Genomic DNA, 27,125 nt, shown 5'->3' with positions numbered 1-27,125 from the left:
AGGTATTAAGCCCTCTCTCTGGAGAATGTCCCTGTGATGCATTTTGCCTGGTGCAAGATCACAGCTTCGGTGCAGATGTGCAGAACAGACATGCAGCAGGGCCCCAGGCGCTATGGGTGAATCATAGAATCATAGAATATCCCAAGTTGGAAGGGACCCATAAGGATCATCAAGCCCAGCTCCTGGCACCGCACAGGTCTACCCAAAAGTTTAGACCATGTGACTAAGTGCACAGTCCAAATGCTTCTTAAATTCAGACAGGCTTGGTGCAGTGACTACTTCCCTGGGGAGCCTGTTCCAGTGTGCGACCACCCTGTCTGTGAAGAACCTCTTCCTGATGTCAAGCCTAAACTTCCTCTGCCTCAGCTTGGCACCATTCCTGTGGGTCCTATCACTGGTGTTTACAGAGAATAGATCACCTGCCTCTCCACTCCCCCTCACGAGGAAGTTGTAGACTGCGATGAGGTCCCCCCTCAGCCTCCTCTTTTCCAGGCTGAACAGGCCCAGTGCCCTCAGCCGCTCCTCATACGTCTTCCCCTCTAGGCCCTTCACATCTTCGTCACCCTCCTCTGGACACTCTCCAACAGTTTTACATCCTTTTTGTACTGTAGTGCCCAGAACTGCACACAGTACTCGAGGTGAGGCCACACCAGTGCAGAGTAAAGCGGGACAATCACCTCCCTCAACTGACTAGCAATGCCGTGCTTGGTGCACCCCAGGATACGGTTGGCCCTCCTGGCTGCCAGGGCACACTGCTGGCTCATATTCAACTTGCTGTCAGCCACAACCCCCAGACCCCTCTCTGCAGGGCTGCTCTCCAGTGTCTTGTCGCCCAGTCTGTATGTATAGCCGGTGTTGCCCCGTCCCAGGTGCAGGACCCGGCACTTGCTCTTGTTAAACTTTATGCAGTTGGTGATCGCCCAGCTCTCCAATCTGTCCAGGTCTCTCTGCAAGGCCTTTCCACCCTCAGCCGAGTCCACAACTCCTCCAAGTTTGGTGTTGTCGGCAAATTTGCTGAGAACACCTTCTAGTCCTACATCCAAATCATTTATAAAAACATTGAAGAGGACTGACCCTAAAATGGAGCCTTGAGGGACCCCACTAGTGACCATCCACCAGCCTGATGTGGTCCCATTTACCACAACCCTTTGAACCCTACCTGTCAGCTAATTGCTCACCCATCGTATGATGTCTTTGTTAAGTTGTATGCTGAAAATTTTGTCCAGTAGGATCCTATGGGAAACTGTGTCAAAAGCCTTGCTGAAGTCCAAAAAGGTCACATCAGCTGGTTTCCCTTGATCAACTAGATGGGTGATCTTATCATAAAAGGAAATCAAATTTGTTAGGCAGGACCTACCCCTCGTGAACCCATGTTGGCTGGGACCAGTGACTGCATTGTCCCCCAGGTGCGCCTCAGTAACTTCAAGAGTCATCTTCTCTATGATTTTACCAGGCACTGACATGAGACTGACAGGCCTGTAATTGCTAGGGTCTTCTTTCTTGCCTTTCTTGAAAATTGGCACAATATTTGCCAGCTTCCAGTCTACTGAGACCTCTCCAGATTCCCAAGATCATTGAAAAATAATTGAGAGAGGTCCTGCAATGACATCAGCCAGCTCTTTAAGCACCCTGGGATGAATCCCATCCAGACCCATGGACTTGTAGGGATCCAGGCAGAGCAGCAAATCCTGCACACGTTCAGTTGGGAGTTTGTCATTCCCACCGTCATGGTCCTCCAGCTCAGGGCACCCTGGGTCCCAAAGCCCATCATCAGTGTTCAAGACAGAGATGAAGAAGACATTAAATGTCTCTGCCTTGCTTACGTCATTGTCTGTGAGGAGACCTTCCCCATCAAGTAGCAGACCTATGTTTTCTTTGGTCCTCCTTTTTCTGTTTACATATCTAAAAAAACCTTTTTTATTGTCTCCCACAGACACGGCCAGCTTCAGTTGTAGTTGGGCTTTGGCCGCACGAATTTTCTCCCTACAAACACAAACAGCATCCCTGTATTCCTTCCTCGTCACCTGACCGTCCTTCCAGCAGCCGTTTTTTTCGCCTAAGCTCCAGTAGAAGATCCCTGGTCAGCCAGGCTGGCCTTCTGCCCCATCTGTCTGACTTCTGATATTTTGGAATTGCCTGATCTTGTGCTTTTAGGAGTCAGTGCTTAAAGATTGACCAGCACTGATGGACGCCAATGCCTTCAAAAGCAGTTTCCCAGGGGACCTTGCTGACTAGTTCCCTGAGCAGCATGAAGTCTGCTTTCCTCATATCCAGGGCTGAAGTTTTGGTGGCAGTTTTCCTTCTGTCACCATAAATTCTAAATGCAACCACTTCATGGTCACTATGACCGAGACGGCCGCCAATTGCCACGTCTCCCACAAAACCCACTCTGTTCTCCAGCAACAGATCTAGGAGGGCACCTTTCCTAGTAGGCTCCCTTAGCACCTGCAACCAAGAAGTTATCATCTAGGTGCTTTACGAACCTCCTGGACGTGCTCATGTCAGCCATGTGGTGATCCCAGTTGATGTCTGGCAAGTTGAAATTCCCCATAAGGACAAGGGGAGTTGATCTTGAGGCATCTGCAAAGAACAATTCATCAGCATTGTTGTCCTGGCGGGGTGGTCTGTAACAGACTCCCACTATGACATCCCCTTTATTTGTTCATCCCTTAATCCTTACCAAAGGCTCTCAACTTTGCCATCGCCAACTTGAAGTTCCACACAGTCCAGCCCATGCTTCAGGTACATCGCCACCCCGCCACCTCACCTACCCTGCCTGTCCCTCCTGAAGAGCCTGTAACCATCTATTGCAGCACACCAGCCACAGGACTCATCTGTGGGACTGGGACAAGACTTCTAGCTCATCCATTTTATTCCTCATACTGCATGCATTTGTTTAGAAGCACTTCAAATACACCTCCCTCCACACAGCATCTTGTGGAGCCAACCAAAGGACCTCACTGGCACACACCTGATTCTAGGGCATCATCCCTTAGCTCATCACCGGCATGCCTGGTTTTATCCCCTTCCCCCTTCGACTCTAGTATAAAGCCCTGTCTATCAGCCCTGCCAACTCCTGAGCCAAAATCCTTACCCTTGTCTGAGAGAGGTGCATCCCATCTGGTACCAGCAGGCCTGGTGTCACGTAGACCTTCCCATGATTGAAGAACCCAAAGTTCTGCTGGTTGCACCAGTCCCAAAACCACCTGTTAATGTGATGAGTCTGCTTGTCAGCATTGATCCCCCCCTATCAGAAGGACAGAGGCAAACACAACCTGTGCCCCTGATCCTTTAAGTAGTCGTCCCAAAGCCCTAAAGTCCCTTTTGATTGCTCTCGGACTTCTCATTGCCACCTCGTCATTACCAGACTGAAAGACCAGTAGCGGGTAGTAGTTGGTGGGCCATACCAGGCACTTGACTTTCTTAGCGAAGTCTCTCACCCAAGCCCTGGGGAGGCAACAGACTTCACTGTCATTTGGGTCTGGTCGGCATATCAGGCCCTCTGTCCCTCTCAGAAGGGAGTCCTCCTTCTTTCTTTCTTGACAGATGATGTAGCAATACTGGGGGTAGGTTGCCTTGCCTTAGGCACCCTCTCCAACTGGGACGGGCTTTTGTCTATATTGTTGTTTTGACTGTCATGATCTAGAGCTTTATACCTGTTATATAAGAGTAGATGGGAAGGTGAGGTGGGCAGGGACAGGGCTCGCCTACGACCCCGAACAGGAACTTGCCTCCATTCCCCCCCGTGGCCTAGGTCCCTTCTTATTGCCTGGTGGGATGAGTGAACTTTTGTCTTCCGCATGGCAGGAGACACTTGTGCTGTGGCAGGCTCATGAGTCTGTCTCAGAGAGGGTAGAGCACACCTCCACCAGTCCATTTCCCTCTCTGACTCCCTGATGCTCCTGAACCTGCTCACCTCCTCCTGAAGCTCCGCTACCTGGCTGAGCAGCTCTTCTACCTGGGCACACCTCCCACAGGCATACCCCTCGCTGCTGCTGTCAGATACCTACAGGAGGCTCGGGCACACCCTGCAGCCCAAGACCTGAACGGTGGTGTGTTTCCCTGAGCCCTCCGTCTGAGTAGCCACATTGGTGACTGCAGCTGGAGAGGCCACAAGAGATGTGGAGGCCATGGTTTTCTGCCTGGTAGATACCATGGCCAGGCTCTTTGCAATCAGGTTACAAGTACGGATGGGAAAGACCTCTGCGGAGGAGTGGCAAGGGGCCCTACCTGCTCGCCCTGCCTGTGTGAACTGAGATGGTCAGTGATGAAGGGACACTGCACTGGCTGCTCTGGATGAGCCCTTCCAGCCCAATCCCCACTGGTCTGGCCAACAAGCTGTGCCCAGAAAGTCCGTGGCAGCCAGTTTCTGTAGCCCAGCAAGAGGCTGGTGTGAGGCTGGGAGGCAAGAGGGGAGCAAACAGGAGTTACGTGTAGGGGAAACTGCTGTTGGAGCTGTTCCTTTGTGAGCAGGAGATGGACAGAGTGCTCCTTCCTGGTGTGGTGAGGGCTGGCATTGCCCCAGTGTCTAGGAAGCCCTTGGGACACGTGCCTGCTGATGGGGACGAGCCCTTAGGAAGTGAAGTCCTTCCAGCACTGTCTCTCACTGCCCTGCTCTTGGCTGCAGTGGGGGTTTGGAAACTCTCCCGCAGCTTGACACCCCCTTCCCCAGTGGCTGTCAATCACAAGGGGCCATCAGGAGCCTCTTTGTCTCAGAGCACCTCACATCGGGGTGTACCCCAGTCCTGCCATGAGCAGGGAGGCTGTCATATGTGGGGTGGGGGTGGAGAACCAGCTTTCTGGCTTCACTAACTTTGTAAATAGAAGGAAGTAGGAGAGACGCGAAATCTCTGATTATCTTCCAAGGGGACTCCCATCCCCTCCAAGGCATGTCTCAACTTCCCAGCCAAGGCTGGAGCCATTCCAAGAGCAGCAATGTTTCTCGACCTATTTTAAAGCACTTTGCTCCTCTCAGTACAAACCTTCTAAGGTAGCGATGCCCTGAGCCCTGGTGCAGAAGCAGACTGTAGCCAGAGCACTCAGCTGACTCACAGGATCCCATCTCTCTTCCTGCTACAGGGGAGACCTGTTCCAGGCAGAGCACTTGCAAAGGTGCTCCAGAGGAGCGACGTGATGCAGAACTACAGGTTTGGAGTTCTGCTTCTGGTTGTCTCTGGCATCTGTGAGCCAGGCATGTGGGCAGGACCCTCTGGCAGTGTTGCTGCTGCACAGCAGGTCTTCGTGGTGACCAGGGCACTCTTCCTCCAGCAAGGCATACTAATGCAGAGATGTTTCCCAGGTCACGTTCCTAGGGTTTTCCTCCTCCCACCTACATCTTTCCTCCAATTTTGTGGATATTTGTGGGTTTGCACCAAAGGCACTCTGTGCTGCACAGCTCAGCAGAGCCCTTCATGGCTTTGGGGAGTATCTGAAAGGAGAGACCTAAAAACTGTCATTATCAACTTTTGCTTGACTGCAAGAATCTCACCTGGTCCCTGGGGGCACACTAGGCCATCTGGAGTGGGTGCAGGCATCTGCCCAAATTACTCGTATAATTTCTGGTATGGACCCTGCAGTGCAGTGGGCAAAAGGCATGCAGGACTATGGCAGCACCCCCTTGGTGCTGCCAACCAGCACATTCTGAGCATTGTTCTCTGCAGCAGGACACCACCACCCACCCACTAGGTCCACAGTGGGGTTAACCTCTCCTGCTCCCCTGGCCAAACACAAACAGGATGGCCCATGGCCTTGCAACCAGGAAGGCTGTGAGTCAACAGCAGATCCCCCCTGCTGACAGAAAGCCCTGTTGGTTTCCCGTGGTGGTAAGGTAGGGACTTGAGAATCTGTGGGAGCAGGAATCGGGTTACGGAGTTGGTGGGTAGGAGGAAAGGATTCTGTTGAAGTAGATCAGGGAGTCCACAGGCAGTGGAGGAAAGACCAGTACTAGGAAGAGATTTTAACTTGGATAGAAAAGCAAACAAGTCTGAAAGTAAGGCTGAAGGCAACCTTGTCAAGGTTATTAAAGGAAATGGCAAAAGACGGGTTGCGCAACTATTGGAAACTTTCCAGCCATATAAATGGAAAGGGAAGCAGGAAAGAAAAAGTGAGGCTGGTATGCACTGAGGATGGGACAGAGATGAAAGATAATCTAAGTATAGTCTGGAAATAAAATGAACACTTTGCCCTGTTTTTTAGGTAGCAATGGAGATGCTGGCTGAGGGGGCAGATGCAGGATGACTCATGCAGTGTATGGGGATGGGAAATGCCACAACTGAAAGGGAAGCAGCAGTCAAGGATTCTTGAGCATGCAAGCTGGTAGGACCAGTTAGCTTCTCCACTAGAAATCAGAAAGGACTGGCACAAAGCTGAAGTCATGGAAGAAGTTTTTGTAATAAATCTGTCAAACCACAGGTGTTGGATGGTTTGGCTGGAGAACAGCAAATAGAGGTCTATTTATTGGGGTAGGGAGAATGTGTTCTTGGCACGTAGGCGGCTATTAGTCTGAATCTATTAGTATGCAAACCCTTAGAATAAACATTAAAATAGACAATAATTAAGAACATGGATAAGATGAGATATGGATTTTCTGAAAGTAAATGATGCCAGGGTAGATAAAAAACCTGATCTTCTTGACAAAGAAGACAGGATATATCCGAGTTGTCTAGTCTTCAGTAAAGGAGCAGGAAGGTGCTGGGCTGCAAGGACTGTGCTAGATGGATTTCTCAAAAGTCAGCCTTGGAAACGATGTAGTTTCATATTTTTCTTAATGGCCTTGGCACAAAACATAGAAATTGCTAATGAAATTTAGTAATTACCCGTAATTGGGAATCATTATCAAAACAAAGGAGCTGGGGAAAATTGTGCACAGTGAACTGGATGCCCTTCAGGATAAGAAAAAAATAGTGGAGTGATGTTCAGAGGGATGCATAGCTTGGGTTTCTGCTCCACATGAGGAGCTGACATTCACCTAGAATCTCACAAACCTAACGTTGTGAAAGGCCTCAGTGTGTTAGCAAGCCACTGAGTCACTGAAAAGGGGGCAGAGGAAGGCTGAAAGGGGACAGAGCGCTTAGCAAAGCTGCTGGAAGGGCAACGCTGTCACAGGGAGCCCTTTGAGTCCTCTGATCTCACAGGAGTGACACAGAAGAAGGTGTGCATGGAGGAGCGGGAGGTGCTCTGGAGAAGATCAGACAGTAACGGTAGAAGCACTGCATGATTTTGTGTGATGCACAGTTAGATTTGGAGTCTGTCACAGACTGTAGAAACCAAATACAGAGATCGAAGAGGATCTCTGAACACAGAGAATAGAGAGATCCTGCTTTTGATGTGGGATGTTGTGACTTGTGCCGTCTGCATCCCCCAGTGTCCTGAACTTGTTTGGTCTTGAAGCCTGGGGAGGACTCACTCTTTCATGCCTGTTCTTATTGCTCTCTCACAGGATGTGATTTCATGGGATGACCTGACTAATTTTAACACGTCACTGCTGCCAAAAGGTGGTCCTGCTCCACCCAGCTCTCCATGGGGAGCTCTGCTGAGCTCGAGCAGCTGCTGAGGCTGCCAAATAGGCAGAAGAAGCCACTTCATTGCACTGCTGTGGCAGAAAGCAAACGTTGACACAAAAAAAATGGGGGGGGGGGGCAGATGTGGGGGGGTATTTCCACATTTGGAAGCCAAATGGCTCCCATGAGATCTGAGGCTGGGCCAGGACTAGCCCAAGGGTGTGAGCAGGCACTGAGAAGGGGGTGCAGGGCCAGGACCTCTGAGGGGTCCCCTCTCAGCTGCAGGCAGCTTAGACGCTCACAGCCCTGCCATGAACCTGGGCCCTGAGCTGCAGCGGCTGGTGGGCATGCAGAGCAGGCCACTGGCCCAGCAGGCCTGAGCTCTGCTTTGCGCAGCTCGGTGAGGTGGTTGTTCCTTGCAGTAATAGTTCCTCCCGGTTCATGGCCCCGCAGATGAAGTCAGATGAGAGCCGTGGGGAAATCTGAAGGCAGGTCAGGGACATGATGATGCTGCCACACAAGAGAAGACCTAAAAGAGCCTGGCATGGTAAGCTTAGGTGTGGGGCTGGCTGAGAGAAGCTTCCACAACTCTTGCTGGGTGCAGTGTGCACATAGGAGGGAGGAGAGACCTAGAGCCAAGACACAAGGGTGGCACAGGAGCAAAGGTGTGACATGCCAGGAGTGAAACCATGCTAGAAATGAGAAGGAGGCTCTGAATCCCCAAAAAAACAGGTCACATGCTTGTAAACCTGTGGTTGCACCCTTGCATGTGTTCCTTACATGCATGTAAACACCAGGGTTTTGTTGTCTGTGTCCTGCTCTACAATTATATTTCCCAGTTATCACAGAATCACAGAATTTCTAGGTTGGAAGAGACCTCAAGATCACCCAGTCCAACCTCTGACTTAACACTAACAGTCCCCACTAAACCATATCCCTAAGCTCTACATCTAAACGTCTTTTAAAGACTTCCAGGGATGGTGACTCCACCACTTCCCTGGGCAGCCTGTTCCAATGCCTCACAACCCTTTCGGTAAAGAAGTTCTTCCTAACATCCAACCTAAAACTCTACTGGTGCAACTTTAGCCCGTTCCCCCTCGTCCTGTCACCAGGCATGTGGGAGAACAAACCAACCCCCACCTCGCTACAGCCCCCTTTAAGGTACCTGTAGAGGGCAATAAGGTCGCCTCTGAGCCCCCTTTTCTCTTCTGAACAACCCCAGGTGCAGCCTATCCAGATCCTCCTGCAGAGCCTTCCTACCCTTGGGCAGATCGACACATGCACCTAACTTGGTGTCATCTGCAAACTTACTGAGGGTGCACTCGATCCCCTCATCCAGATCATCGATGAAGATATTAAAGAGGACCGGCCCCAGCACCGAGCCCTGGGGAACGCCACTAGTGATCGGCCTCCAACTGGATTTGACTCCATTTACCATGCAGTTATGCTGCACTGCAGATAGTAATACTCCAACCCTAAAAAAATCCATCCTGGATTTTTGCTGTTTCCACCATTTGCCATAGATCTGTTGCTATTTGCACCATTTGCTGTAGAGTCCCTTCCAGATATTGGCACTGGCAGAGTGTGACAGAAAATGATGATTTGAGCACGGTCCTTTCTTTTTTCTAATAATCCCATGATACGGTATTTTGTGTTGCAACACAAAGGATCACCTGAGGCAGTAGCGTGGTGAGAAATAAGCCTATTAAAATGTTCAAGCTTACTTAACTCTCAGACAACATCAGAGGATAACTGGTAAGTTTTTAGCCAAGTCTGTGAGTCATGTTGTCCTGCACAATTGTCACAGCTCAGCTCATCTGTTCATCTGGAGCAGCTTTGATGCAATTACGGGGAGAGCCACTTTTAGCAAACTATGAGGCATCTTGCTCAGAGCAGTGAAAAACCTGCACACAGGTTATTGGTCAGCATTATCAAGTCACTGAATCCCAGCACCTGAAATTTAAAAATAAAAAATAAAATAAAAAAACTTTGAATAATTGAGATGGGATCATCTCAGTAAGGAAATGAAGCTTGTCTTGCTGATGATACTTTCATCTATGCAAAGCTTTAAAAAAAAAAAAAAAAAAGATGATTATTTTATGTAAACAAAATGTGATATCAGCACCATTTGGGTCATCTCCTATCTCAGGTACTGGCAGAAAGCCTTCAGCCTTCCCTTGTCAAACACTGGGAAAATGGTCCATTCATCGCCAGCCACTGTCAAGTGTTTTTGCAATCTGTTCCTGTTTAAGCAGCATGGTATCAAGGGGATAATTGCTCTTTGGAATTGATCCCAGAAGAAAAATCATTCAGTTCATTCTTATCAGGTCCTTTCTTGCAGGACGAGATACCCACAAGACTTATCTCCCTCTTCAGTGCTGGCCTCTAATTACTATTTAAACAGCTCATTAGAAAACCTTCATTTAAGTGTTATAGTTGAATCTGGAAATAAATTACAGATCATGCTGTGGTAAAGCACTGCCCTCCTACAAGCAGGTGGGGGCAACACTTGCAGCCCCAGGGCTGCCCGAGCAGGGCACAACACTCAGCTCCTCGCAGTGCCACCAGCAGCAAGGGCTGGTGGAGGAGCTCACTGCAGCACATACTGGGCCTGGGGGACGTGGCTCGTCCTGGCACCCACCTGCCTGCCAACTGTCCTGGGCACATCATGGCATTGCTCCAGCTCTGCTGGAAGCCTACCAGGAACAGAGCTGCATGCTCAGCCCACCGCAATGCCCAGCACAGGATCTCCACAGCTGTGGAGCATTGCAAAGTTATGATTACAGCCTAGAGAAAATGAGAGACCATAGCAATCCCATTTTAAAGAAAAAAAATGCATACGTGGGAAATATTTTTACATGAATTGACTTGCTGGTGAAACATTCATGTGTGTGGGCCTAAGGTCTACTCTGTCTCTGCAGAGCATGGAAAGCGAGGTCAGTGTCAACACAGATTCCCCCCACAGACATGCTGCAGGTCTGGCCAGGCTGGCTCTTGCTTAGCTGGCACTAAAATAAGTTGGGGAAGGAATGGACATGAAGGCGCTTTACTTCCCTGTGTCCTGGCTCCCTGACAATTTCAGCCCCAGAGGAGTCACTTTTTGGCATTAATCTTTTGCTGGGTTTTTCAGCGGGAAAACCACAAATGTTTAATAAAAATCATTGTGAAAAGCATGCCAGACAGCACCCAGTGAAGTGTGCATGTGTGCCCTTTGGGCTGGTGTGCATGCTTTGCAGAAGTGGGGCCTGTAAATATTTTCTTGACATTTAGGAAGTTTAGAGAAGTGCTTGTTACTTTGCTGCCAACTTGATGACCATAGCATGAAAAGCACAGATGTGCGTGGCTCCCTCCCGAGAGCAGCACTGTGGGGTGTTCTTCACCATGCAGCATGGCTTTGGGGTTTGGGGGAGTTGTACTGATCTAGAAAAGGGAGAAGCTGCATCTGGGGTGGGGTCTGGATACTTCTCCCTTCCTGCTGCTGTTGCCCTCTCTGCGATTTGGGGTGATGCAGGAATGTGACATCCAATTTGTTCTTCCCCAGCATTGGCTGTGGAGCTGCTCGCAGAGCTTTGGACATGGGCACCCTGTCTCTGGGTAGCAAGTATGGTTCGGGACACTTTCAGGTGCCCCTGGATGGCTTGGCTGTCTTTCAGTGAACCAGCAGAAAATGGAAAAAGCCCGTTTCCCATCTGTGAGTCAATCCAGCACCACATTGCCCAAAGAAAAGCTAGAGATGTCAGGGGTTACAGGCAACACAAGCCTTAAGATAGGCATTGACTCTTACAAGTCCCAGCATCTGAAAAGAATCCCTTTGCACTCAAGAACATTTTTTTTCTCTTCCACTTTGTGAATCTAAAACTGCACTTTTGTGTAGTTACTGAAAACTCTGAAATGCATAACACCTTTCTGTACCCCAAACCCAGTAATGTGGTTGTAACCTGCTGTGCCTTCAGGGAGACCGTGGTGGAAACTGCTTAAGCTGCTGTAGCTGGCTCCATGCTAATCACTGTGTGGTTATGTCGCTATACTGCTGAGCTTCCTAAATCAGGGGGTAAAGCAGCAACCAGATGTAAACTCGTATGTACAAACATCTCCAAAGTCTCATTTCAGTAGTGCAGGATCATTTGTCTGGGTGTCACTCTGCTCTATATTCACTGCACTTTTGTGCCTGAGCAGTAAGCAGAAACAGAGCTGCAGGAGTTGTAGGGAAGAAGAGCACACAGCCTGGAGAGGAGCAAATTGGAGACATTTTCAAGATAAGACAGTGCTTGTGGGACTGCAGGATTTTTTTTTCGTTGTGGATTATAACTGCTTCAAAGTATTAATTTTGTCTTCTGACATCACATAGCGACTATCACACCTTTGAGTACCACCACCATGTATCTTGCTGCAGAGTCGAGGGAAGGTAGGCAGGTCTGAAAGTATCACGTTAAATCCTCTTATCAGCTTGGTGAAGGATTTATGTGTTTAGCAATTTCTGGTACAGCTTTAATGGAGCGGTTCTATGTTGTGGGGTCCTTTGAGGCTGCGAGTGAAAAACTGGATGTGAAGCAATACTGAAGCATTGTCAGAACTGATTGTCGCTCATCTGGCTTTGCTGGGCAAGAGGGTAGCAGGTTCCTAAAAGGGCACTTGGGAGTTGCTGTCTCAGGTTTGGTACATGTGGTTCAGCTGGACTTTGTTAGCCCTGCCTCTGGCAAAGCTGCATTGTCTACAGCAGCTGCGCCAAGCAACGTGTGCAGGGCCTGGCCCTACCTCCCGTTATTGGGGCCTGGGACAATTAAATGACGGCTTAGGTGCATCCCCTCTTTGTCATCTGACTGTGGTGTAGGCATGCCCTCTACTTTTCCAGGTGTTTCCCTTTCAGGCATATCCCAACAAGTATATTAATGATGGAAGCTCTTGTGGACCCAGCAGTTTTGTGAAACTCTCAGGTCTCTATACTTTGATTCTCAGTATTAATGTTTTCTTTCTCTTTTAACCAGAAGAATGGGGACAGCGGAGTCCTCCCCATCACACGGAGCTGTAAAGCATCGCATGTAGGCAGCTGTTGGCTTTTTCTCTTTTCCCACTTCTGCCTGCTTGTTCCTTGTACACATACCTTACAGTTTCTTTTTCTCTCACTCTGTTTCAATGCCTCATAAATTTGGCCATTGTCACTGCTGCAGCTTTCTGTACTTGGTTGGCACTTTTGGTATCTGATTAGGGCAATAACCATGACATAGCACTGGTTGTGTGTTGAACAGAGCAGTAGGCAGTTGCGGAAGCTAACAATGACAAATGATTAATGCATGAGTTGAGTGAAGGGCCTGCATTTGATGGAGACCCCAGCTGGGGGGGATGGGGAGGGAACCTGGCTGGCATGGGGAGGTGGGATGCAGTTCTCATCTGGTGGGTGACCAAAGAGCCAAGTGCGACTGACCCAAATTGCCAGTGGTTTGAACTCCTGTAGCTCTCTGAATTCAGGAAAAGTTCCCCATGCATGGCATGTGTCTGTCCAAGTAGCTTTTGAGGGAAGGACCTTTTGGTCCCACACCAGTCCCCGTGGCCTGGTGCTATGGTTTGCAGTCCTGTGGCACTGAGGAAGCAGTGTGGGAAGGGCAGGGCAGGAGGGCAGCATGTTCCTAAAAGGGCACAGGCTGCACTGCTCAGTGTAGCTGGAAATCACCTCCGGTCTTTTCAGGGGTGCAGACTAGGCACGCTCGTTCATGACTAAAGCTGTTCACTACACTGCAGAAAAAATAGCTGGGGTTTTCATGAGGTGCTGCCTTTCTCAAGAGGTTGTCAAGGAGCTCCTCTGATGCAGCTGGCCATGCACCCCGTCAGGTCTTCAGAAGGATCCAGGAGACACGACTCTGGAGTGACGGGTCAGAGCCTGTCAGAAGCCAGCACACTTAAAGTTGAGGTGCCAGAAGCGGTGGCTCTGCATGGCAGGAGGTAGCTGGGTGAGAGCAGAAACCATGCTGCAGTGCCCACAGCGCAAGCCCCACACTGGAACCCTGTGCATCAGCACTCTCAGGGCGACAGTCCCTGTGGCGGGGACTGTCCCTGAAAGCCTGCACCAAGGGCCAGGTCACTGTGAGGCCATCCAAACCCTGCCTCTGAAACACGCTTAGTGTCTGAAACTGGCTTCCGACACCACCTCTGGTTCTTGCTTCATAAAAACGTATTTTGTCCAGAACTGTAGTCCCCAGCTTCATTCACCAAGCCAAGAAACAAAATTCTTTCAAATGTTGTATTTCATCAAAATGCTTTAATGAAAACTAGTTTTTAAAATCAAAACATTTTGAACAGAAATTATAATTTCTCCATTGTCAAAGTATCAAACCATAATTTCTCCAATATCCAAGTATCAAGCAGTGTAGTGCTACAGGATCAAGATGAAGCTGCAGCAAGCACCATGATTTCCTCAGTTGTGCTTGCTTTGCTGTTGCTTTCCGGGTACATCTCTTCCCAGGCCTTTTCCTGCATTCGTATATATTCTATTCTATGTATATATTCTGTTTGCTCTGTTAACAAATCATGAGGAAGCAGTAGGAGCTCAGACCCACAGCTCTTTCTCTTCCATTGAACTTTTCTCTGTTATTCTTGGGGAAGCTGAGCAGGGGTCAAGCCCAGCTAGGGAAATGAGGTCTGGGGCTATGGAAAACTCGGACCCCAGCGCCACCTCCTATTATATAGATATAAATGGAATGGAAAATTATTTCGAATAAAAGTGCACTGCCCTCTGAGAAATGTTCTCACAGAACCGCCTCTGAGAGTGTCTTAACTCTTTATCAGAGCACGGGGCTGTGCCGGGGGGAGGACTTCCCTGACGCAGTGCAGCCAGCACAGGCTGAGTGCAAGGGACGTGCCTGCAGCCAGCAACCAGCGGAGCGGCCGAGTGGCCATGCTGCTTTCCAGGCACAGCAGGAGGGTGATTCTCTTCTCCTTCCTCTTCCCTCTTGCAGGTGGTGAAGCTGTATCAGCATCACCTGCTGACCCAACCAGCACTGCACCAGGTTTGGGCTTCTCCTCCTCCAAGGGCTGCGGAAGCAGTGCATACACAACCTGAGCGCACCCAGCACCACCCAAATTTTTGAGACCACCACAGTCAGCAGCATGGTGCTAGACTCACACAGCAAGGCAGCAGCAGGGACATGCACCAGCCGTTCTCTCTCTGTCCCCACTTCAACACCAGTCCATTTGCATCTCTCTGCATGGGAGAGCAAAGCGCTCATCCTCTTGGGCAGAAATAGAAGCAGAGGAGATCCCGTCCTGCAGTGCCTGGCCCAGCCGCATGCTGCAGATAGGAGGCAAACAGGCAAGGGGAGTGGCATGAGTGGTGGCTGAGTGACAGAGTGCAAAGAACAGGGGGAAGCAGGGGAAGGAGCAAAGCCATTGTGACACTGCAGCTCCTGGTCACGAGCCTGGCCTCCTTTGTCACTTGTCACTGGCAGCCCCACCACCTCCCTCTCCACTAGCAGCAAGGCAGCTAAGTGCCAGTAAGCAGGAGGAAAGGCTGCGCTGGGCGCTCACATGCTGCTGGGAGAGCTCCTGGAAGAGAGGAGATGGCAGAGCTGGTCGGCATCTGCAGCCAGCCCTGGTGGCTTTCTTCAGCCCAGCAGCAGAGCTGGAAGTGGCAGCGAGCCTCCCACCTGCGGGGCTGGAAAGCAGGGCACAGGTTCGCAGCGGGTCGCTCCAAACAATTCACTACTCCACTCAGTTTTCCTCCCCATCTACACAGCCAGGCTCCAATTCTCCTGCTGCATCCCAGCACCTCCTAAAAGTCAGAGCTTTCTTTTCCCCCTTCTCATTTCAGTGTTGAAACACAGCTGCATTGTTTTCTGGTCATAACTGCACCACCTGCACAGGCAGAGAGTCCTGTAATTACAGGCTGGGTTGCAGGATGTGAGTTGGAACAAAAGTCAACAAGCTTGTACGAACACGTGCACAATAAGGCAACTGGGCAGAAATTTTATTTGCTTTTTAAGGAAAAATTTTGAAACAGCCATTTAAGGACTTCCTCAAAGGCAGAAAGCAAAAATCTAATAGGCCATTTTTGCAAGGCCTTGTGGCAAAATACCAAATCCTAATTCAGTAGTCGAAAAGAAACTGGCTTGGTTCATTAAAAATAATTAAAAAAAAAATAGTAAGTACCCAAATATAACACTGTGACAAAAACCAGACACTGGAGACTGGTCAAGAGTGAGTCCCATGTCCATTTTCCTGTGCATCTAAGTGACCTGCTGGATAAGGGAAGGAAACACATGACACATTCCTGAGCTTACAAACACACTTATGCAGATTCCTGCGCTGTAGTTGAAATGTGCTGTGCCAGGTTTTTGGATGAACGGACAGCAAAGCTTCCCATGGAGGCATTTAAGGACAATACTCTTCAGCCTCTCTTCATCAGGTGACATGTCTTAGGTGTGCCCTGTGCTTTGGAGACCTGCAGGTTGTCTTCCACTTCTTGTGTCTCCTGTGCCCTCTGATGACAGAGTTAGGAATGCACCTGCTAAGGGTTACGTATCATTCACATTTTGAGAAGAGAAGTCATGGAAGAAACAGCCAAAATGCGCTAAAAGCTTTCCAGTCTCTAATTCCTCTAAAAGACAGAAATGACAGGGCTCCGGGTTTTGGCTACAGCTGCTTTATTTGTGTATGTCTTATTTCAGTTCTGAAGAGGACAGATGTCAGGCATGAGCTGGTCTGCAGGTTCGGGGTGCTGTTCAGCTTAAAGTAATGAAGAGAGACTTCCTGAGCTCCCTACAGTAGAAAGACAGAGAGAGTGTTATGTCCTGCATCTGTATGTTTCTGTGTTTACATACTGCTGTAATTGTTATTAAATTTCACCAAGTACTTATGAGTTTTAATGAACTGATGTACTGAAAATGCTAATACTAATGTTAAAAAAATAAAAATTATCTAGTCAATAGAGTGCCTGTAACAGTTCCCTACACAGCCTCTTTCTCCTCCATGCAGTATGGAACTTTTCAGACAATAAAATGCAGAGGGTAAAATGGCAAGTTTCAGATGAGTTATTTAAGTCAAGGAAGGATCTTTAGAAAACAGAGCTGCAGCCTTAGTAAAGCCAGCAAGATGTATGCAAGTGGGGCAAGCAAAATATAAGGTAGGATTTTATAAGCCACAAAGAGCTCATGGTCAGTGCTGCTGACACTTGAGCAGAGAGACTGAAAAACCATCACCAAGCAGAATGTAGGGGAAGAATAGGAAGATAAGGATGTTTTAATAAAACAAAATGGTTTCTCAGCACTCTCCTAACCCACGAAGGACATGGCAAAGATACAATTCATTCAGACAAGAATTACATAGGAGTCACTTCTGGGTTTATACATTTTACCTACTAAAGTCATGATTTGAGTGTAGAGCATTTGCAGTAGCTTCATGGGGGATACTGCCCGCTAATTCGACCTCACAATTTTAGCTGTCCTTGGGAGTGTACAAGAGAGGGCTGGGATCTGCCTCCTTGTGCAGTCCTGCTGACCAGCTCCCAGCACGGGCGGGCAGGAGGCTCGCACCATCACTCCAGTGAGATGTGGTGAGGAGCAGATGACGTGTCCCTGCCGTGACCAGAGCCGATGAATGAGGCCGGCCCCGGGCCATGGGTGACTTCTGTCACTGGTGCCTGTGGGGCTGCTCTTCCTCTCCCGCACCCAGCAGTGCCCAGTGTGCTGTCGGAGGTGGAAGGGAAGTGGTGGACGCCTGGGAATGGTTTTGCTGATAGGGGATTAGTCATTGTGGATTTTGGAGCAGGGCAAGTTGAGAATAGACAGGAGACTTTTCATTTGTGCACGGAGGAGGTTGCATGGCCTGCGATAACAGCTGCCCAGCTGCTGCTCTGCTCTTGGGGCAGGTTTCACTGTTGGCTACGGTCATCTTAGGGGCAAGATACTGTATTTTCCAGCCTTGTGCTGCCCACCAAGGCCCTGCTGTGGTTCTGATTGGATTTTGCTCCTTGCCAGTCCACCAGCAGTGGGGTGCAGTGAGTGTCCCAGGCTGCAGTTTTCTCCAGGGAAAGCTCAGCAGCATGTAACCTGCTCTTTGCTGGCCCTGACACAGACAGGCGGAGATCAGAAAGCTTTGTCTTACATGGGAATACCAGACACAAGCCCTGCCTGGCACACTTCCTGCAGGCTCCTAGCCCACGTCACTCAAGGAAAGTAACACCACAGTGAAAATAAATGATGTTAGCAGTGTGGTTATGATGAGGTTTTAACTGTCTGCTGTTGTGGGTGGCCTTGTATGCTCTGACATAGCACCCACCCTAGAGCCTGTGTGGCTGCTCCAGGGATGCTCCATCACAGAAGCCAAGGACCATCAGGACAGTGGTGTGGTGTCACCTCCCCTCAATTGCTGCCTAAGGGACCACTCAGGGCCACCTGCCTGCCATGCTTTCAAAGGCTGACCTTGGGCATTACACTAAAAAGCTTAAGTCAGGTGGAAGCAGGGCAGCCTCATGGTGAGGCTGGGCAGCAGGAGGCCAGGTTGCAGGTGGCCATCCCAGATTGGCATTTGGGTGATCCAAACAAGCAAATTCTCCAGACCCTCATTTCCCCACCGCATGCTTTTCCTTCTGCACAGATCACAGGTCACAGAATGTTAGGGATTGAAAGGGACTTTGAAAGATCATCTTAGTCCAATCCCCCAGATGCCTTCAGAGAGCCTCCAAAGGGGTGACTGGCACCCATGACCCCACAGTGGGACCCTCATCGAGGTTCATTTGTGGCCATCAGCACATGTCTCGGCTCAATGAGCCAGGTCCCCAGCACACAGGCTGTGTGCCACCACCAGCAGAACAGCACCCTGCTCTTCTCCCACGTGTCCTTGATGTGTGGCAGTTGGATGGACAGGCTCACAAGCACTGCTGGGAGAGCTTTTTTTCCCAGGCAGATTACGTAGCCTTTTTAGTTTCATCCCCCCCCCCCCCCCCCAACACACCCCCCTTCCTCTGTTATTTTGGTGCCTTTCCCCAAGGGAAACAAAGTTTGCTCAAATGCTGTTCCCACCAGAAAGGCAAAAGCTCCCCCCCCTTTTTCCTTCCTCTTTTGGGTTCATGGTAATGTGTCCCATGACAAAACAAGCACAAATCTGTGCACAAAGTGCTTTGCCTTTCTCCTTAAAGGGAGAGTCTTTCTCCAGGGCTGGCGCCTGGGGCCAAACTGCCATCATCCAGAGGTGCCTCTCTGATGGAAGGAAGGTCAACGCTGGCTCTGTGTATGCAGTGAAAGCAGCCTGTGCTAAGACATGGGGAGCCGTGCTGGTGGGTTGAAGTAGGTCTTGTAGATGGGTAATATGGAGTGGAGGTCATTGGTGTAGCCAAAAGAGCTGGGCTGGAGGTCTCATGGCTTTGCTTCAGCCAGCCATGGTGGAGAAGTCTCCATGAGAATGGGTCATTTATGCTCCTCTGCAGCCTACAGGGAGAAAAGGCCCCTCCTGGGACCCTAAAGCAAACATCCAAAGTGGAGCAGCGTTGGCTCTCAGAATGCTCCTTTCTCTCTAGTGCATGTGGGGTGATGAGTGAGGAGAGGTGCTCATCCCCCCACTGGAAAGGAAGATGTTATGGGTCCATATGTAGGCAAAGACCACCTCAGTCCAAACAGCCAGACAGGTTTGGTCACAAGAAGCATCTGTGGAGGTGGCAGTGGGAACAGCCTGCAGCAGGAGCCTGGCCTGGCAGGGGAACCCCTCACACACCAACCACACACAAGCACATCCCTAGTGCCCTAGACCTGGGCTGCAGCAGCCAGAGCTCCTGGTGTCCAAGGTGGAGCTCAAACAGCAATTTTACCTGAAGCCAAGATCCTTGCAACGTGTCAGGGATCTTTCCAGCACAGACTTTCACCCAGTACAGCCTTCAACATCCATCGTTCTTAGCAGTGGTTTGTTTGGCTCTGTTATAAATGCTTTACTGGGAGAGGCTGATGCTGGTCCCCTGATGTGTCTCGGCACTGGCTGAGGCTGCCTCTCTGTCTCTATTCCCACAGTCAGTGAGAGCTCTGGTGTGTCCCCACTGCAGCAGCGTTGGTAGCAGTACTTGTGTGTGAATATGGGTCTTGTCCCACTAATCTGCCAAGGCAGTTTTGTTGTTGGGTACATAAGACCTTCTTCCCAGAAATCACTAGTCACCACTCACCTGCCTGCCATGTCAGAGAACATTTAAGTTACCTTTGATGTATGTGGCCACTATATCCACCCGTCCTACTGGGAGCAAAGTGTCTCTGCTCCTTGCAAAGTGCCCACCATCTGGGACCCTGCACGCCAAGCACCGTCACCAACACGTGCTCTGGGAGGACAACGACCTGCAGTTTTGCACAGACTGCTGCCCAGTGCTGATTTGCCAAATGCTACTCATGTATTAGAAAACTAAGTGCAGATCTAGCAGAGATCAAGCCAGAAATGGGGGCCAAGCTGAGATGTGTGTAAGGCCAAGTGCAAAAAACCTGCTGGCATCATGCTTGTTCAGCATTTAGCACCGAAACACGGGCACAACTGAGGGTCTCCACAGAAGTAAACAAAACAGTGTGACTAACGTTTTTCCTTGTAAATGTTTTTTTCAAGATTCCCTCTGCCCTTAGTTTTCTTTTAACAGCATTTAACAAATGTGATTTTAATACATCCCCTAAACAGAGAGGCTATAAATGTTTGTTTCCCGTACCAGCAATAAATGAATGGTGGGAGCCTGAGGAAAGAGAGGTGTTTCCTATTTTTGCAACTCAGTAATTTTTCATAATGAAACCTTGGCAGCTCACACTTGGAACCTGCTCCTGGGATAAGGTATTTGAAAAGGAAGAAAAAAAAAAGAAAAATAAGAGAAAGAAAGCGTAAAGGCTAGCTTGTGATGAGAAAGACAAAGTGAAAATTTAATCTATATTTGCAGTTTGTTGGTTTTTTGTTTGTTTGTTTTTAAAAAAAGTTTCAAAGATGTTAAGATCAGACTGTTTGTTTGTTTCAAATTTTTGCAAGAAATACAAAACTTGGAAAAAGTAGGAAAGCTTATTCGGAGCATTCACACATGGAGGCTAGGTGGGCTCTCGATGGCCTGGGCGCAGGGTAGGGACTGTCCTCTGCAGCACCTCTGCAAGTGGCGGTGCCTGGGGAAGGGTCATAGCCTCTGGCAGCCTTCCCCTTTGGGTGTGAGGACCCGTGCTGTTTCCCTCCACACAGCGTGAACGTAGTCATGCTGCCAAGCCCAGGTGAAGACATCCCCTCACTCAGTGAGAGCCAGCCTGTGCTCAGAGCCAGCCATCCGCTTTCTATCAATACCAGTGGACCTTTTGGCTGGAGAGCCTCCCAGACAAAAATGTTCACCTACTACCAGTCTGTGGAGGAGCCAAGTAGAGATGTGGTCCCGGTCTCGTGCTTACTGTTAGATACTCGGCTTCTGTTCCATAATGCTTTGAAGATGATGTCTCTGCCTTGAGAGGTACCTTCCTGGCTGATGCACAAAGATTAATGACTTCCAGGTCCCAAAGGTGTGGATGTGGGAGTGAGAATGATGGAGTGGAGAGAATACGGCTCTCCTGGCATAGGATCTGCAACAGTGGCTCATCCATCAGGAATGCTGTGATGGAGGGGACGTTCCAAGTGTAGTCAGCATGGGAAAATATTTTATCAAAGAAACTTGGAATAAAATAAAATTAAAATCTAAACATGAACACTTGACACAGTGCCACATGAGGGCTATTTTTAATTTCCTTCCTGATCGTTCCACTTGTTTTCATCATCGTCAACTCTTTCAATGGTGGAATTAGTCACCATGTATGAGATGAAGTAAACAGAGAGCCCGTAGTTTCCAAGTAAGCATCATCTTATCTCTCCTTGGGGAAATGAGAGCCGTGCCCATCAACTTGCCACCAGCCAGGGGTGTCCTGGTGACACCTGGGACTGTGTGCTCAGCTGGGGACAGCACCATAGGGTTTATTTGGGACAGTGGCACCCAGGGGAAAGCTGGGGATGCTGGTGGGGCTGGCTGTGTCAAACCATGCTCCTATCTTTCTTGGAGGAAGGTGCCTTCTGTGTAGTCACCAGCTTAAATATAATCGGGAGGGGGGGTTAGAAAGAGGGAAAGAAGGCTTATGCTCTGTGCTCACTGCTCAATATTTTTATTCTGATTAGGTTTAGCTACACACTTAATAAGCTGGAGAAGCTCTTGCTGAGAGCTTTGCCCAACACAAGTACAGGCTTGATGTCCTCCTGGGGGCAGGTGTGGAGAGGAAGAAAAGCTGAGCACCAAGTTTCAGCACAGGCAAACGCAAAACCAGATTTTCCCTGAGCACCAGGTCCCAAATTCACAAGCTGTCCTGCTGGGGAGCTGGAGGAGGACCCAGTGCCATCACACAGCCAGGAGCCACAGAGGTCAGTGCCTGTGGCACAGCAGTGTCCTAGAACCATCTGCACCATATCCTTTGAAAATGCTAGTTGCACCGTGTGTTTTCTTTCTGACTCTTCAGTTTCTCAATATACTTAACAAAAAGCAATACTAATTTCTTGAATTTCTAGTTGCGTAGCTATGTCTATGCTCACTGAATTCCTGGGGTGGGGGAAGAGGGAGATGTTATTTGGGTGATGCCATAGCTGGAAAATACTTGGCAATCTAAGTGGAGAAGTCACCCTGTTCACTGGTACACAGAGGAAGATCCTTGTGATTATCTCTGTAACGATGCTGATCAATTACAGAGGACTTTCCATTTTGCAGAATGCAGCCCAGACTTCAGTTAATCTTGCTATTAATCCTTTGGACTGATCTCCTGGAGTTAATGGGAGTTATTTGAAAGCCTAAGGAGGAGTATGCACACTAACGGCTTTGGAGCTGGATTGGAGTAATACCTGTTCATTAGAGTGGCACTCTATTTCTTGGGAATCTGTTTCTAGGCAAAGTCTGATGTGTTTAAAATTTCACTTCTTAACCACTATATCTGTTCTGTATTTTTCTGGCACTTTATCAACTGATAATGATCCATTTAATTGCAATACTAAATTAAACACCAAAATATCCAGTTGGGACATTTATTCCAGTGCTGGTGTTGCTTGTGATTTCAATTTCACACTAAATTAGTGTCCAAGAAGAGTTAACATCGCCTGATAAAATGGCACGGATCCCCTCAAGTGTCTTTATGTTTGGATTTATGTTTTTAATGAGAGATTTGCTCTGGGTTTTGGCTGACTTGATGGACTATAAAGACGAGCTGGAGGCGATGGTGGATTTGGGTTGTGCTGGGAAATGTGATGCCCATTTCTGGACAGAGACAGTGGCTGCCCCAGTAGTGCAAGCTGCTGGTCCCACCAGGTCTAGCAAGACCCATGTGTTACAGAGTTCCATGAAGAACAGCTTGGTTGGCACTGGATTATTTAAAAATAAAAACTAATGCAGAAAACCAAGATTAATTGTTTTTACAGAAGCCTGGAGTTTCCCGTGGTGGGATGTTACATTTGGGGACTGTTTGAACTGACATCCATTTTTTCCCTAAGGTGAGGATCATTCCTCACCAGCACTGTTGGGGTGACAACATCAGACATTTCCTAAAGAGTCCTTGATTGTGTGTTGGTCTCTCTGACATGGCCATGTGGTGACTTTCTGGGTGCTGCTGTTGGCAGCTGGCAGAGGGATGGCCCTGGTGTAGTCCACGGGTGCAGCAGAGCACATCCGTATATCCCCACCTCCCAGCCCGTTCAGGGCCAGCCTGCAGTGCAGCAGGCTCCTTCTTGGGATGGCATATCTCTGGCCAAATCCTTCCCCTCCTGCAGCAGTGCCCCATGGCTGTGTCCCCAGAGGGATGCAGGGACACAGAGTTCACAGGGAGCCTTTAATTCTAGCAGTGCAGAGGTACGCCATCCTTAATCCCACAACTCCCCCATGGGCAGTTGTGCAGTGAGGGAATGCACAGAAAGGAGACCAGCTCCTCCCAATGGAGATGGCATTTGGTAGGATCATGCAGATCCTCAAGGGCAACACCCTTGGAAGGGCACAGGCACAACCTGTCTCCTCGGCCAGGTAAGAGGAGGAGAAGAAGGAGATGGAGGGCTTGGGAGGCTGCTCATTGAGATTTCCAGTGGATGAGAGTTAAATCCCTACAACAGGATTGTGATGCATCACACCTGCAGTGAGGAATGCTATCAGCCATCTCACCAAATCCACCAGCCCAGCCAATAACAGAGCTCCCACTGGTTGGCAGACTCGTTGATCTCTGATTTACCCGATTTTCTCATTTAAAACACAGAGGGCTCTGCTTTTGGTGAGCACACTCCTGTGTGCTTTGATACAGACACAGGGCTGGGGATGCTTCTCAGCTCTCCTGCTCACATCTCCTTCCAAAGCACACAGTGTCATTGCCAACACCAAACGCAAAGTCACAGCGGGAGTGATTTTCTCCAAGTCTTTTCTCCCCGCAAGACTTTTTCTTGCCTTTGTGAGAGCACGGGACCAGCAGCAGCATGCGGGGTACCCCAGCGGACCCCATTCCCACACTCATAATCCCTGGGTCACTGGAGGCACAAAGGAGCTGTCGTGCTGCTGGGAGCCGAGGAGGGGGCAGAGCCGGCTCCACTGCCGCTGCCTCGTTTCTTTCTCACCAAGGATGACCTTCATTTTTTTTCCCCTGCTAATCCCTCCCTTTAATCCCCTTCTCCTCTCCTTACCAGGGTCAGGGCTTTTCAGGGTGTTTTCTAGTGTCTGCCCCCACTATCCCTCCCCCAGCAGCTCCATCCTGGTGTCTATTTAGTGAAGGACAGACCCAAGCAGAGATGTCTCCACCATCTGTACAGCGCAGCATCTCAATGCTTTCTGGCGCCTCAGAGCCACCACTTTGTGCTACAGTCAGTAACCAGAGCCTGTGAGTCCTCTGTGCTGAGCATCCAAAAGAGATGTAGGGCCATAGGAATAAAAGCCCACATTTCTGTGGTCCCAGGGCAAAGCTTCAGTCTCAGGTTTACTCCTTGGGGCTAGTGGTCCTGGCTGATCCCTCATCCCTGCCTGAGCTGGGGCCACAGCAGGGCACAGTGCTGGAGCGTCCTCGGTGTTGGGAGCCAGAGGTAGGCACCTGCCCCCAGTACAGGCACTGCCACTGCTGGGCTCCAGCATCACTGGGACGTAACGCCCAGGGCTCAGCTTCGGGGGCTTCGGGCAAAGTTTCCACATGAGGCTGTCCAACAAGAAGGGTCCACACTGCCATTTTTAAAGCAGCTTTGGTCCCATGTAACTCTTGCCAAGCGGATGACTCTCTCTGCTGGGCAGCAGCCTCCTGGCTGTGGAGTTGGCAACAAATGTCACCAAGCAGACAGTCCAGCATGTGCTCATGCCCTGGGGCAGCTCATCTAGCCTTCTGGGCAGGTTTTGCAGCTCCATGGTGCTGCAGCTGGCTTGGGAGCAGCAAGCAAGCTCAGGTGCCTACAGCCAACATGGAAACGTCTGCGTGAGACATTCCCTGAGGCTGGCAAGTGGCTGAGCCCTTCCTCTTGTCTGTTGCTCATACAAAGCCTAGAGCAGCAGTATCACTGCCTGGGCTCCAAGACACATCCACAAGGCTGGTAACGAACATGATGGATAACAGTGGACTGGGTTAATTTCAGTTGGGGAGCCATGGAGAGACAGAGCTGCAGCTCGCGTTCCATACGGAGTCAGAGCAGAGCCTCACTGACTGACTTTTGGTCCCAGTTTGGGAGAATCTTGGCTCTAATGCCATAACACCAGTATGTTCTTTATTAAACTGTCTAATGCAATTGATTTCCAGTCCACACTGTAGCTACTAGACAAAGTGCTCAGTAGGCATGAAAGTGAATGAAGTCCAGTCATATTTTTACTGAAAATCTGACAGTAGCTGCCACATTTCCAAGGGTGCATCAGAACCTCAAGGACTGGAGGGATAAGCAACATGTTGTATACCACGTCTGCAGTGCTGCCTGCAGACTTCAGACCTGTCACTTTTTAGGGTTGTAGCTGTGTTTTTTTGGAAATGCTGCCTACTACTAAAACCAGTAGATCACGAGAAGTTAATTCTTTTTGCCTGGGATTCAGGTACTGATACTTCTGCACATGGCATGGCCCTTGCCTACTGGTGAGTGGGCTTCTCCAAAATCTCTTGTGTTGGGAGAGCTGTCACCTGCACTCGTCCCTGGTACCCACAAGACTTGGGGTTGCCCTGTCCAGGGAGTTCCTGCCACGTTTTTGGTGATCTGCCCATAAGTTTATCATGGTAATAAAGTCCAGGCAAAATCGGGTGCTCAGTGATGCCTCCAGAAGTGCTGCTCAGAGGCTCGGGCAGCACAAAGCCCTCTCGGTGGCCCCGTATCATGTAGCATCAGAGAAGCCAGTGAAAAGAAAGCAAAGAAAGAAAAGAAAGCAGGAGAAGTGGCTTGGGATGGAAGATAAGGTCTTCCTGTTTCCCACAACACCCTGGGCTTCTTATCTGCAGTACTGCAAATAAAAAAAAAGGAGCCAGCCAGGCTGATTCCCACAGTACATGGAAGACTCGTCAGCATCTGTTTTCCCGGCAGCGTCTGTGTCTGTAGGAGGATGCCCAGGACCCAGGATGGGATTCCCTGTTGAGGAAGCCGTGCCAAGGGGTTTGGCCTTCCCTGTGTGTCAGGCAGGACTCAGCAGTATCCCCTCTGCATCCCATGGGAAGGGTCCCTGCCAGCAGCACACGCATCAGGGACCGGTCCTGGGGCATCTTGCGGAGGTAGAAGCTGCTGGTTGGCACTGCCAGAGCATCACATCCTCTGGGGACAGCAGTGCTTCATCCATCTGTGCATTCAGGGAATGGGAGGATCAGAGCTCCAAAGCTTGCCAGAAGGATGTGTGACCCACAGGGGTCAGGGTCTGCTTCTCTGCAAGCATTTGTGTTCAGGAGCCTGCTCCCTCAAAGAGCAACACTCGCAGGTCACTTGGGCAAATGTTGAAAGTTCACAGTATCTGCTCATTATTTTATGAAGTTTGAGTTGTGTTTTTTTTTTTTTTTTGAAAAAGTGGGAGCCCTCGTTTATCACCTGTGCTAAAAATAGGCCACTTATTTGGGTGCTTCTCCTTGCAACTTCTCTGTTTGCATTACCCATTTCTAGAGACCTGCTTGCTCTGTGATTGCACCATCTCTCTGTGAAAGTTAACGGGAGAAATGTAGGTGCTTCTGGTCTGGAAATATATTCTCAAGTCTGGTTTTGTTTAGTAAGCCCTAGGACAGCTCATCTGTTACAGCTACACCTCTGATTTCAAGAGGAGTCAGGGACGATGATAAGAAGTCCAGGCTTGCCTAGTAAGACATTAATAATGACCAGGCATCACAGCGCAGATGTAGCCTGGGCAGCACAGAAGTAGGGCTGGTGCCCATGGAATCAGCAGCTGCTCCTTCGCTCTGTGAGTGTTTAAGCCAGAGGGAATTGCATGGCAAGAGGAAACAGCGCAGTGCTTTCCCGGGCCTAACAATGAGGGTCGGTTTTCTCTGCTTCTTAATGAACTGCAGAATGGCACTGTAAGCTTTTAAGTGCAACAACATTGAAGTGTTTATACAAGCTTTAAAGGTGCCAAACATTTGACTTGTGTGAAAAAAAAGCAGCAAGGGAGATTTCTTTTTCCACTGGAATAAGTCTGGATTGGCAGTCCATGCCCAATTAGCAGCACAAGCCAGTAATGAC

General features: G+C 49.5%; 1 protein-coding gene across 3 annotated transcripts in view; it reads left to right on the top strand.

Moving 5' to 3' along the window:
* Nucleotides 1–27,125, top strand: part of EXD3 (exonuclease 3'-5' domain containing 3) — a 295,919-nt gene that overhangs the window by 212,949 nt on the left and 55,845 nt on the right. The window contains exon 21 of one of the 3 annotated variants that reach the window (XM_084299221.1): nt 16,157–16,280. The exons of the other annotated variants lie outside the window; for them this stretch is intronic. Within the exon in view, the coding sequence (XP_084155347.1) occupies nt 16,157–16,162 (6 nt within the window). The 3' untranslated portion in view covers nt 16,163–16,280. Of the gene's footprint in view, nt 1–16,156; nt 16,281–27,125 lie in introns of those variants that run through there. 3 annotated transcript variants of the gene reach the window in all.

The sequence above is a fragment of the Netta rufina genome (assembly GCF_964035555.1).
Source record: "Netta rufina genome assembly, chromosome: 20".
Taxonomy (NCBI): Eukaryota; Metazoa; Chordata; class Aves; order Anseriformes; family Anatidae; genus Netta; species Netta rufina.
Note: the sequence above shows the minus strand (reverse complement) of the source record. Positions and strands in the feature narration are given on the sequence as shown.